This window comes from Rhinolophus sinicus, linkage group LG15 (genome assembly GCF_036562045.2).
Source record: "Rhinolophus sinicus isolate RSC01 linkage group LG15, ASM3656204v1, whole genome shotgun sequence".
In the NCBI taxonomy this organism is placed as follows: domain Eukaryota; kingdom Metazoa; phylum Chordata; class Mammalia; order Chiroptera; family Rhinolophidae; genus Rhinolophus; species Rhinolophus sinicus.
In genome coordinates this window covers 47495313-47508091 of record NC_133764.1, presented here as the reverse complement: position 1 = coordinate 47508091, position 12779 = coordinate 47495313, and the positions used below count along the sequence as shown (strand labels likewise).

The window sequence follows — 12779 nt, the reverse complement described above, 5'->3', positions numbered from 1 at the left end:
TAAACATTCATTTTTAGCTTTAGGACTGGAAAATTCTAACCTTAGCTCTACATTTTAACCAAAATGATCAATATGGAAAATATTTTTGAGACACCAAAGTTTGATAGCTTTTCAATTATGGAAATTGGAAAATCCCAAGCACCAGAACCCTTTCATGTCATAGTTCACTATTGAATCAATTAAGAGATACACCATGTGTTCAAGCATAAAAAGCTGATAAAAAGCAGTTAATCTCCATAATGGGTGTTAGCTTGGAAAAGCCAGCATTTTAAAAGGATTAGCATTGCAATTATGCATGGTAGTTAATTGCTCTCATTTTAATGACTGGTCTGGAGCTGAGGACAGCCCTGTGAAAGAGTTAGTAATCTCCAGAAACCCAAGCAGGAGGGATGAAGGGTTAGGGCAGAGTCTAGCCTGGGTACAGATAAGACCTAAAAGTCTGACCTCTTCAAGAGCAAGAGTTCTTGCCTCATTAATTCTTTTTCTTTTCATTAGTCTGTTTTTTTCGTTTGTCACAAATGTAATGATAATAAGGAATACTAGTCCAATCTGAGAAAGAAAATAAAATCTTTTTATGTTCTTGTTAATTTTCTAAGTCACAAGACTGGAAAATATAATTCCAGGTCACTTCAGGAGAGTTTTAAGAGTTTCTCATTGTATTAAAGCAAAAGCTCTGAAGATAAATAGATCTGTGTTCAAATCCCAGCTGAGCCCCTGTATTGAATAATTTGGGACAAGCTACTTAATTGTTTAGTTAAAATAAAAGTTACCTCATACAGTTGCTTTCAGGATTTAAGTGCATAGCACAGGCCTGGTACATAGAAAAGTCACAATAAGCGCTATGAACTAATTATATGAGGATTGCTTTGAAAATGTTACTTGCGTATTTATCTAATAGGTTTACTCCAAGAAATTAGAAGTTCTTTGCGTGTTATCAATCTTCAGTCTTGTGGAGGGAATCCACAGAATGGTTTTGGTAAATTTTCTCTGTTGCTATGGTATTACATTTAAATACTTATTTAAATCTATTCCTTAACCATTCTCATCCCACCCTCTTCACCCCCCTTCTATCTGGCAAAAAGAGGTGATTCTGACAAAGAGCTATTCTCAATTTGTTATGAAACTGACAAATTGTTTGATTTTTTTAAATCTCTAAACAATAGAATTAATTGATTAACCCCATAAGATTTTTTGCTTTTAAAGTTAAGCACATTACATATATTCACTTAAAATCACTAGAGTGGGGGATTACTGCTTTCATTATATTCTTTAACCTCTGTGTGTACCATTTCTAATCCAAAATTTTCTCTCTTCTTTTTAGATCTGCCCAGACTCCCTAAATAAAAATTAACAAGACCTGGTAATAATGTTATTTTCTCTCATTACCAGCCATCTTTGATTTGATCAATTTCGATAGACAACCACAACTGGACCTAAACCAATTTTCTTGGATTTATGAATGGGGGGGAAGGGGGAAAAGCCACTGAATTTTTGATAATGTCCAGTTTCAATATCTTGGAGTCTATAGAAGGTAGTTGGTTGGTTGGTTGGTTTGGTATTTTCAGCTTTACTACTTTTTATGAAAGTCCAGAAGGCATATTGTGTTTCTATTTTCTCTTCTGTATGAGTAAATGCTCCTCCGAAGGCAGGTAATTCATGGTGAGCAACTGTCTTTCACAAAATGAAGTTAACTCAATGAAAAGAAAAAAACAATCATATGCTAATGAAACTTAAGAGCTAAGTTGTGTTACAGTTAATCCTTAAATTACACCATACTAATGGGCTAGCTAACCAGAAAACCAACTAAAAGTCAATTCTCCCATTAAAAAATTGCAATTTTAGAAGTACGTATATATTTTAGCAGTTTACTAGTATCAAGATCATTCTCAATAAAAGACAAGACCAAAAAAGAGATCTTTAATGAAGAGGAAAAACTGAGGGCCAAAATGTTTTCTGAATATATATACATAAATAAATAAATATATATATAGTATTATATATGTAATATATATATATTTCATATATTTTTATATATAATATCTATTTTAAGGTATAAATCTTTATGTATTTTAATATATCTTAAATAACCTATGCAGAATCTTGATTTCTTATCATTCTTACACAACATTCTCATATCTAAAAAGTACATGGTACAATTTGCTTTAAAACAAAATTAAACTGTCTTCAATTAGCCTTTATTTAAATTTTGAACTAACACCACTGCCAAAACACAGAAGAATTTAGGGAACAAAATAAAGGCAAAGAAAAGAAAGTGGAAAAGGCACTGAGGTGATATGAAAACATTCAGAGAACAGTTAAGTACCTACCAACTACAGCAAGAGTGTAAGGTACCCTCCCTTCTCTAAAGGAACTTCAACATCTTATTGCATTGGGAATAACAATCAATCGTGTATTCTAAAATACTAGCTTGGACACAGGAAATGAAAAGACGAGACAGCCATGACCAGACTAATGGTGAGAAACCTCATTTAAGCCAGAGCTTGGAGTTGAGGTAGAATGATTTGAATAAGCAACAAAGTAGAAGAAGGACGTTCCAAACCAGGAGCAACAAAGGCCTTAAAATAGGATAAGGCACAGTGTCTCCGCCAAGATTTAAGAGAGGCTTGCTTATTTAGGGTTTTTTAAAGGCAATGCTAACACATGTTTTCATTGGATTGTGTATTATTATTATCATTATTACTATTACACATATTTTAATATTTACTATTATTATTATTATCCATACTTTATAGGGTAGTAAAGTGAGACACAGAAAGGCTGAGTGTCTTGCCCCAGGTCACATAATTACTTTATGTGGAGAACACATTGCTGTTTCCACTCCAACACCCTTACTCACCGCAGGGAACACAAGGTTGGAAAGATGGAATAGGGCAAAGTTATTGAAAAGATTTAATCCACCCACAAGAGAAATCCATTGTAGGTGCTTGAGTATGTTGATGAAGTGACGATGACACTTTGTCAAGAACATTCGTCTTGCATCAGTGAACAGAATAGATCTCAAATGACACTGCACAGAGCCAAGAAAACCCTTCGGAAGCGGGTGATGCAATCCATGAGAGAAGTGGTGAAAGCCTGGATTAGGGTAGTTGCAGTGGGACGAGACAAAGAGAAGCAAAGGCATCAGATATGACAAAAGAAATGGTGACAAAATTGGTAAATATAAGAGATAAAGAAAAGAATGAAATTAAAAACGAAACCAGGTATCATTCAGAGAAAAAGAGATGGCTGGTTTATCACAAAGTTATCAATCAAACACCACTCCCCTGCCCTACTCTCCTCTCTGGCCATTCTCCTCCTCACTAGCCATTTTCCAACATCTAACCTTATCCTTTCATTCATTCATATTTTGCTGCCCACTGTGGGTGAGACAGTGGGTTAGGCTCTGAGAAACAGAGATCACAGTAATAGTAATAACAATAACAGAAAACATTTATTAAGCCTTTATTCTATGTATTCCAGGGACTATTCTAAATGCTGTATATTTACTAACTCATTTATCTCCCACGACCACTCTATAGGGTAGGCAAAATTATTATTCCTATTTTAGAGATGAGACAAAGCCACACAGGAAGTGATGGGGCCTGGATTGTAACACGAGCTGACTCCAGAGCCCCCTCCCTTAACCACCTGCTACACTACACTGAAAAGCCTTCATGCGGTTTCCATATTTGTGTGGCTTCCATCACAGTGAAGTCCCAAGAAGTTTTAGAAAAATTGTGTAATATGGGAGTATCTTCAGATTTTAGAGACTCGAATCTTAGAAATTTGCCAATGAGAAGGTATGGGCCTTATCTTGGTTGTTCTAATTACTCATCTATCTGGGAGGAGGGTAGCAAACCTTTCAAACAGTTGTACAACTTTCCAGTTGGCTTTCACTCCATGGGTGGTAATCACAAAGGCACATTCAGCAATTTGCCATTACAGAACATTCAGGCAAAAAACGTCTAATGCTAAAATTTTATGTGATAAATAAAAAATGTTAAACATTTAGCTCAACAACCTTGTCTTCATGAGATATAACCTGCATTACCAGATTCATCTTTTTGCAACTACCTAAATTATTCATTATATCTCAATTACTCAATCAGAGAAAGAAACTTATAAATAGAATTTTCAACTAGAACCTTCAAAACAGAATTTTACTTGAAGCAAAATAATTTCCTCGTAATAGGGAAGATCCACATCCCAACAGTGAGGCAAGTCAAGCTGATAACATGCTTCAAGAGTCCCAGCCAAATTAACCCCATGAGAATAGCACCTATACCCATCCTAGCCTTGACCCAAAATCCAGAAGCAATTAAAGAAGAAATTGATAAACTGAATACAGGAAAATAAAATACAATAAGCAAAGTCATCAATTCCAACATTGGGTATACATTGTGGATTGCCCCACCACAACTCCACTAAACCTACCCTCTGGAAAGATGCCAAAGGTTCCTAATTGCAAACCAACAGTCTTTCTTCAATCTCCTTTCTCCTTCACCAGTCTCTCTGGAGCCCACTCCACCGTATCTGGGTTCTTTCCTCCCTGGGCTTCCACGATCCTTCTTCCCTGTTTCCCAAGTCCTAAGTGCCCTCCTTCTCGGTGTTATTCTCTAGCTCTTCTTCCCAGACCCTAACATGACTGTCCCCAAAAGTTCAGGCTTAGACTTTCTGCTCATTTCTTTCTAAATCCCTTCCCTTAGGGATCCTAACTATCCTGAGGGCTGCCCTCTAATCTCTCTCCTGAACTGTAATCCTATGTATGACTAACTGCTGGAAGTTACTTTTACAAGAATATCCTGGTATTAGTACTTCAAATTCACATCTTAAACCACCCTCATCTTCTCCTCCAAACTCTTCTTTCATTGTCACACACACACACACACACACACACACACCAGACTGTTAGAACGCCTCTCTGCACTCTCTCAACATGCTGTCCACACCTCAAATAGCCCAGATTACCCTAGTACATAATCTCTGATTCATGGGTATGTTTGTTTGCCTCTCCAAGTAGATTGTAAATTCCTTGGGGGCAGGACTTGTATCTTAGTTGCCTATGTATCCCTATGGATTTTGCAGGTCCTCGATAAAATCTGTTAAGAGAAATTAATATGGGTCATTTGTTCCAGCCAAACCAGTCCATTTAGTCTCCACCTGTTGGCATTTTCACTTCACAGAAGAGTCCTCTCTCTGCTCCTGCACACGTGAAAAAAATCCTACTCATCCTTCACAAGACTCAACTTGCATTCCTCCTGTACCATGAAACTTTGTCTGTGACCCCATTCCAACAAGACTCCTCACTCATCACACTTACGATGGCAGTGCCTGATTCAAAACCAGGCTCTAGCATAAACTAGCTGTGTTACTCTGGGCAAGTTCCTAAAGCTTTCTAAAGCTTCGGGGGTTTTTTTCCAGCTATAAGATGAGGTGAAAAATACCTGTCATAGAGAATTTGGGGGAGGAGTTCAGGAGAGTAAATGATCTAGAACAGAGTAGAAGTTCAGGAAATGTTAACTCCTCCCCACCCCCCGCCCTCCCACTTCATTTACCATTTACCCTGTGCTTAAGTGTTAGGTCTCCTCCACTACATTGTGATAACAACTGTTAAGATTCTTAAGGGCAGAAACTGAATCTCATTCATCTTCCTATCAATGTGCCCTGCATAGAAACACAATGAAAATTGAGAACAATGATATTATAGTTACAATAGATTATGCCAATCAAGGGTAAATGGTGCTAAGACTAGGACAATCGTACATTTTCATCCAGTTTAGCTGTGGAATTATTACAATTTCACTCATGCCAAAGGCTGATTTCAACAAATGAAAGTACAAATAAAGATGAACCAATTTGTAGAGTGTACAATAAGTAATCTTTGATAATAACATTAAATATGGCTTAAATTAAATGTTACAGTCTGTATCAGATACTCTCTATACATGTATTTGTTCCCATGTTTTTATGCAATGGTTTCGTTTCACATATTCTTTAATTTAATATGATTGTAACAGATGTCTTCATATCACCTATTTACTAATTGAAAATAGACTGAGATGTTTATATTTTCCCACCAGGGGAAAAAAATTAAAGGCTAATACTAAAGCAAAACTGGTAAGATCAAGATCCAAAATTTGTGATAATTACAGGTAAAATCTTTCAAAAACTCTCTAATTGAAAATGTTTTCCTTTCAAGTTATTTTCATTAGTATCAAGGCTTCAACATCCTTTCGGAACTGACTGGAATCTTTTTTTTTATCCTGATTTATCATAACCTTCCTTTACGACATGTTATCACCAGTGATCAATTCCCAGGGCTCGGTTTCACTTTTCTCTAACTACTGCCCCACTTGCAGGTGCTGACAAGTTGGAGGAGCTGCAGTGTGTTGGGCAGTAACCTCCACTCTGACAATCAGCTCTTCACTCTGCTCCCAACCACACTCCTTCTCCCTGCAGAAACTATTTCTACACTATTTCTAGAGTTCTCATAAACTGGAAAGTGCAGCTATAAATTTCATTTGTAAAAGCAATTAGTAATAGAAGAGTATGTGCCAAATAGTCTACCCTTTCAATATTGTCATGCTTCCAAGGTCATTTTGTTTTGGTTTGGTTTTGAATAGAGAAACACACCCACACACACAGTAGGAAAGAGCCAAAACCAGGCATCAAAAGATGACGGTTTTAATCTCAGTTCAACCACCTATTATATATCTTTAGGCAAAATCATAACTTTTCTCAGCTTTGACTTCTTTTGTAAACTAGATAATAACCACCATCCCTATCTCAGGAGCTTATTTCAGAGATTATAAAAGTACAGCAGCACAAATAGCATGGTATAATTGGAAAATGTATATGAATGAATGAACACACACACACACACACACACTTCCTAAACTGTGCTTTTATAGCTTTAACATTTTATATGTGGCAACTTTTGAACACCTAATGAGCCCACGAAGCAGCCTTCACCAGAGCGCCCATGGCTAAGAGCCACCACTGAACCCACCCTCTAAGCTAAATCCTCCACCGAGGGAGCCTTCGCTGCTCGAAATTCTGAGAGATGACCCTTTGTTTAGCATATGTGTTGTGTTTTCTTGCTTACACTTTTCAACAAGATCTGTCGTATAGCATGATTCTGGCAGATTTTATGCTATTTGTTGTTCCAATTAATCAAAACTATTTAAAACATGAATTTGAAAATTTTTATTTTAACCATAATTTTGTAGCTAAAATTCTTTTTCCAAATTTTGCAAACCTTCTGTGCAACCAAAATGAGTGCTGACATCAAACTGGATTTTAATAGTTGCTCAATGTTCTTCTAAAGGTGAAAAGGCACAATGAAACGTATGCTCATCAGAACTACACCCATTTTTAATTTCAACACAGCAAACCTCCTGTTTAATCGTAAAGGAAATTGAAACCCATACATATTGGGATTGATTATTACGGAACATAATTTATGCAACCAGGAGCCAAAGATGCTAAGTTGGCAGAAAGAAACCATGCAAGTAAGCAGACTCGAGCACATGTGGGACACACCTTCTCAGTATATAAAGGCTTGCCACTGTCCTTGGTAGCAGCAGGCGCTCCCAGGGCTAAAGAGCATCACCATGTCTGTTAAATACAGCTCGAGCAAGCAATACTCTTCCTCCCGCAGTGGAGGAGGAAAAGGGTCATCCCACAGAATTTCGAGCAGCAGAGGCTCCCAAGGGGGAGGATTTAGCTCAGGGGGCGGCGGGTTCAGTGGTGGCTCTTTTAGCCGTGGGAGCTCTGGAGGAGGCTGCTTTGGGGGCTCCTCAGGAGGCTATGGAGGAGGGCAAGGAGGTTTTGGTGGGGGCAGTTTTGGTGGGGGCAGTTTTGGTGGGGGCAGTTTTGGTGGGGGCTACGGAGGAGGTAGCTCAGGTTGGGGCTGGGGCTCAAACAGCTATGGCGGAGGCGGCTTCGGTGGGGGCTACGGCGGAGGCAGCTTCGGCGGGGGAGGCTTCGGAGGAGATGGTGGCCTTCTCTCTGGAAATGAAAAAGTAACCATGCAGAATCTGAACGACCGCCTGGCTTCCTACTTGGATAAAGTTCGGGCTCTGGAAGAATCAAACTATGAGCTAGAAGGCAAGATCAAAGAATGGTATGAAAAGAATAACAAATCAGGCCAGCGAGACCCTCGTGACTACAGCAAATACTACGACACCATCGAAGATCTTAAAAATCAGGTAAGGGGCATTTTAAACATCCACCTTTAAGCCTGTTTTTCATCCATGTAATTCAGATAGATCAATCTTAACTTAACCATGACGTACCTGTTCACTGTGTTTGTCTATGTTACTTTCTTGATTCCAAAAGCAATCCAGTCTCATGAAAGGTATTTGTAAGGATACGGTCATTGCAATCTTCGTCCAACATGTGTGTTGTGTGTCTTATAGGATGGCGGATTACTGAGAATTTTTTTGGTTTTAATTAGTGTATAATGAGTCCATAGTGAAAATATACTAGATCATTTACAAATATAAAAACTGAAAAAATTGTTAAATGAGTCAGAACAAAATATTATTCAGATTGATGACAAAAAAAAAAAAAAGCAAGTACTCATTACCAACATGGCAAGAAACATGAACTCCGCGTTATGGAAATGGGATATGGCTTGACTCTAGGGATTTGTGAATTGTAACTATTGTATGCCAGCTTGGAGTGTATTAACTTAGAATATGTATTTATAACAAATTAAACCAAACACAGGTATGGGTCAGTCAAAAGTTGGCTGAAAAACATGGAAATCACACAATATAAAAGAAAGGGATGCACATGCAGGAACACAGCTATATAATTCCAGTTAGTTTTCAGAAAGGGATGACATAGAAATAGAAGAGTATAGAATCTTCAAGAGAACAAATGACTCAAATTTATGTATAAAGGTAAGTGTGCACTATTTCACGTTTAAAATAAAAAATTCTCTCAAGATTTTATAAGAGAACGACATGAAAATGCAGTTCACCTATGCCACTGTGAAAGCCGTATCGGTATCTGATTTCTTTGCTTTTTCCTCCAGATCCTTAATCTAACAACTGATAATGCCAATGTCCTGCTTCAGATCGATAATGCCAGGCTGGCAGCTGATGACTTCAGGCTGAAGTAAGCCACGTGAATGGGATACAATACTGTCACCAAAAAATACACAAGTTGTTTTTAACAATGACCTTGAATGCCCAAAATAGCATGTGCATTTTCCTGAATTCATTCAAGGTTACAGTATTGGAATTGTCAGGGAAATTTTCAATTTCCATATTACCTTTTGGGGCAATCAATATTAAAAGAAGAAAATGTATTTTAAAGGAACTGCTATGCTTCTTTGCATTAAATCACTAATATCCCTCTGTGAATTAGTATATGATCAATTTTGCCATGATATGAACTCTATGTTTGCTTTTTAAATAGCCTGTGCCCAGGTGCACCTCCCTTGTATAAGTTATAGCCAGCAATTGTATCATGCTTCTTTCAGGTATGAGAATGAGGTAGCCCTGCGCCAGAGCGTGGATGCCGACATCAACGGCCTGCGCAGGGTCCTGGACGAGCTGACCCTGGCCAAGGCCGACCTGGAGATGCAGATCGAGAGCCTGACTGAGGAGCTGGCCTACCTGAAGAAGAACCATGAAGAGGTGAGGCAAAAAGTTGTATGTACTTCCCCCAGCCAAAAGAGGGTTTATCGCGGTCACCGTGCAGGCATTCAACTTCTCTGTTCCTCAAACAGGAAATGAAAGACCTTCAAAATGTGTCCACTGGTGATGTGAATGTGGAAATGAATGCTGCCCCAGGTGTTGATCTGACCCAACTTCTGAATAACATGAGAAGCCAGTATGAACAACTTGCTGAACAGAACCGCAAAGATGCTGAAGCCTGGTTCAATGAAAAGGTAATTCACCGTCCTTCACAGTGAAGCCAAGGGAAGTTTGTTATCCTTTCAAATGTTCTCATCTTTTCCTTTTTATTTTACTACTCTAGAGCAAGGAACTGAATACGGAAATTGATAGTAACATTGAACAAATGTCCAGCCACAAGAGTGAGATTACTGAATTGAGACGCACTGTTCAAGGTCTGGAGATCGAACTCCAGTCCCAGATAGCCCTGGTATGTTAATTCTCTTGTGAAATGACTTCAACTGTATCACACGAAGTTTTCATGTTCATGTAAGAATATGCAACGCAACAGAAATGGAGAGTAGGGGGAAGAAAGAAAAATGAAATGGGAGCTCTTTGTTAATGGGGAAAAAAAGTATGATTGGCATTAATCTAAAAGTACTGCAACTGAAAAGCTGCCATTAAATGTAAAACACAAATTCTGTTCATTTTCTTTATGCTTCTATATGATGTCTTATTAAATTATCAAATGAGCTTCACTGTCCTCAGTTGAACCACAGTGTTGTTAAGCCACAGTATATTCTCTCCTCTTTTCAGAAACAATCCCTGGAAGCCTCCTTGGCAGAAACAGAAGGTCGCTACTGCGTGCAGCTCTCCCAGATTCAGGTCCAGATCTCCTCTCTGGAAGAACAATTACAACAGATTCGAGGCGAAACCGAGTGCCAGAACACCGAGTACCAACAACTCCTGGATATCAAGATCCGACTGGAGAATGAAATTCAAACCTACCGCAGCCTGCTAGAAGGAGAGGGAGGGTAACTATACAATTTTTTAAAATTATCCCAATTGCTTTTATTCAGCATTCCTAGTCTCAAGGCTTTCCCCAAATCCAAGGAAATGCAGGAGAATGGGACACATGGGGGAGAAGGGAGGAGGCAGGTACAGAAAAAGGCGGAGGCAACCAGTCTCCATTTCCCCTGAATTTGGGAAATCGGGGGAATGAGGCTTAGGGTTGTGTGTATGTAAAACTGTTTTTAAAGAACGGATTTTAAAATACACACTTGGCAGGGGAGGGGTTCGCCGACACACGTTTGATTTATTTTCTAAAGTAACGATGATCTGGAAAGCGACCCACCGTTTTGCAATTGACAGAGTTAACTGAGTGTGACGTTTACGCCCAATAGTTCCGGCGGCGGCTCCTACCGCGGCGGCGGCGGCGGGCGAGGCGGCGGAAGTTCCGGCGGCTACGGCGGCGGAAGTTCCGGCGGCGGCGGCGGCGGCTACGGCGGCGGAAGTTCCAGCGGCGGCGGCGGCGGCGGCTACGGCGGCGGAAGCTCCGGCGGCGGCGGCGGCGGCTACGGCGGCGGAAGCTCCGGTGGCGGCGGCGGCCACAAGTCCTCTTCCGGGTCCGCTGGAGAGTCCTCATCTAAGGGACCAAGGTCAGCCGAAACTACCTGGGGTAATAAGAATTCGTTTTAACTTTTGTTGCTTTTTAAGCTCTGGAAGCTGTTTAAAAAATTTAAAATCTTAGACAAGGTTACCACTTGCATTTTTTAATAAACTATACTCTTGATGCCAATCTTGAAGGGAAAAATGGCATGATCTAAAATGCTATCACTTAAACATTGCTCAGATTTTTTTTTAAAGCAATGTAAGAAAGTTGATTTTTTTTTAATTTGGTGTATATTTCTTTTAACATTTTTGCTTGCTAATGAGTGGGGGCCCCACAAATTGCTTAGTCGAAATTCTATTTGTTTTTTCTTTTTGTGATTGACATACAGATACTAACAAAACCAGAGTGATCAAGACAATTATTGAAGAGGTGGCACCTGATGGTAGAGTCCTTTCATCTATGGTGGAATCAGAAACCAAGCGACAGTACTATTAAGCCACATCAAGAAAAAAGTCTCCCTGCGTACAGGCCATTTTATACAGATGCATGAAAAACAAAATCTCCAAGAAAGCACGTCAGTCTTAATGGTCTGTGGAAACAGGTTCACTCCTTCAATAAGGTGTCTAAAAGGTGTTTTGTGATTTCTGTATTTCTTTTCACTTTACCACAATATGTTAATGGCAAAAAAAGAAAAACTTTCTATTCTCATTTACTAATGAATTTCAATAAACTTTCTAACTGATGCAAACTATCCAATTTGGTCAGAATTGTCTTTATTTAAATTAGATAATGTTTTTAACTTTAAAGACTAGTAAACTATAGCATTTGAAGATTGATTTATCCAGAAATTCTGAAGATAGAATTATTGTCATTATGATTTCTCCGAGTACATTTTTTAATCTTGTGGGTATGTTGAACCAATGTCAAGTAACCATGAGTCCCCAATCTTACTCTTTCTTAAAGATATGCAATATGTGGGAAACTCCCAGCTTCAAATTATTGCAAGTCTGGAAATTCTGAAATATCTCAAATAAGACCCCCAAAATAAAGTTAATTGGAAATTTCACATTTTCTGATTACTTCTTACATTTACCTGTCCGTATTTTCTTCCCATTACTATATTACTTCTGCTTAAGAGATATCTTCAACACTTTCTAGCCCAGTAAAATCATATCACCCCCCATAATTATTAGGTGTCTATCAAATGAATAGGGGAAGTACTTTCAAGACATGGTGATGCCAGTTCGACCAAAAGGACACCTCTAGGTTTCTGTCTTTGCCATCCCTGCCCAGTGAGCAGTACTAAAGATCTGGTACTTGTAGGGTCAACCCCAGCACAACCTTCAGCCAATGAGAACCTGACTGACATTACTTTGTACTCTGCCAGGTATATGGGATAGGTAAGGGCTGGAGTTATTCTGTGCCCTTAAGACAACCTTGTGTTCCCTGGTGGGTTCCTGGATTACCCATATCCACCAAGAAGCATTCCTCAATATCCTTCTTGATTGGAGTTCCAGTTTTCCCCAGGACCTGAGTCC

At 39.0% G+C, this 12779-nt stretch overlaps 1 protein-coding gene and 1 long non-coding RNA gene across 6 annotated transcripts in view; one reads left to right on the top strand and one right to left on the bottom strand.

Moving 5' to 3' along the window:
• Window positions 1-11143, bottom strand: part of LOC141568817 (uncharacterized) — a 302708-nt gene extending 291565 nt beyond the window's left edge. For all 4 annotated transcript variants that reach the window (XR_012492029.1, XR_012492031.1, XR_012492030.1 and 1 more), the window contains exon 1: window positions 10984-11143. This is a non-coding gene — a long non-coding RNA (uncharacterized LOC141568817). The remainder of the gene's footprint in view (window positions 1-10983) is intronic.
• KRT10 (keratin 10) lies at window positions 7458-11992 on the top strand. 2 transcript variants are annotated; one of them, XM_019747739.2, is made up of 8 exons: window positions 7458-8210; window positions 9044-9126; window positions 9494-9650; window positions 9743-9904; window positions 9994-10119; window positions 10446-10663; window positions 11033-11287; window positions 11630-11992. In XM_019747739.2, the coding sequence occupies exons 1-8, from the start codon at window positions 7614-7616 to the stop codon at window positions 11634-11636; spliced, it is 1605 nt and encodes a 534-aa protein (XP_019603298.1). In that variant the 5' UTR covers window positions 7458-7613; the 3' UTR covers window positions 11637-11992. The 2 variants fall into 2 exon arrangements, with proteins under 2 accessions (XP_019603298.1, XP_019603297.1); XM_019747738.2 differs by having other exon boundaries at window positions 7485-8210; window positions 11033-11307.
• The last annotated feature ends 787 nt before the right edge of the window (window positions 11993-12779 follow it).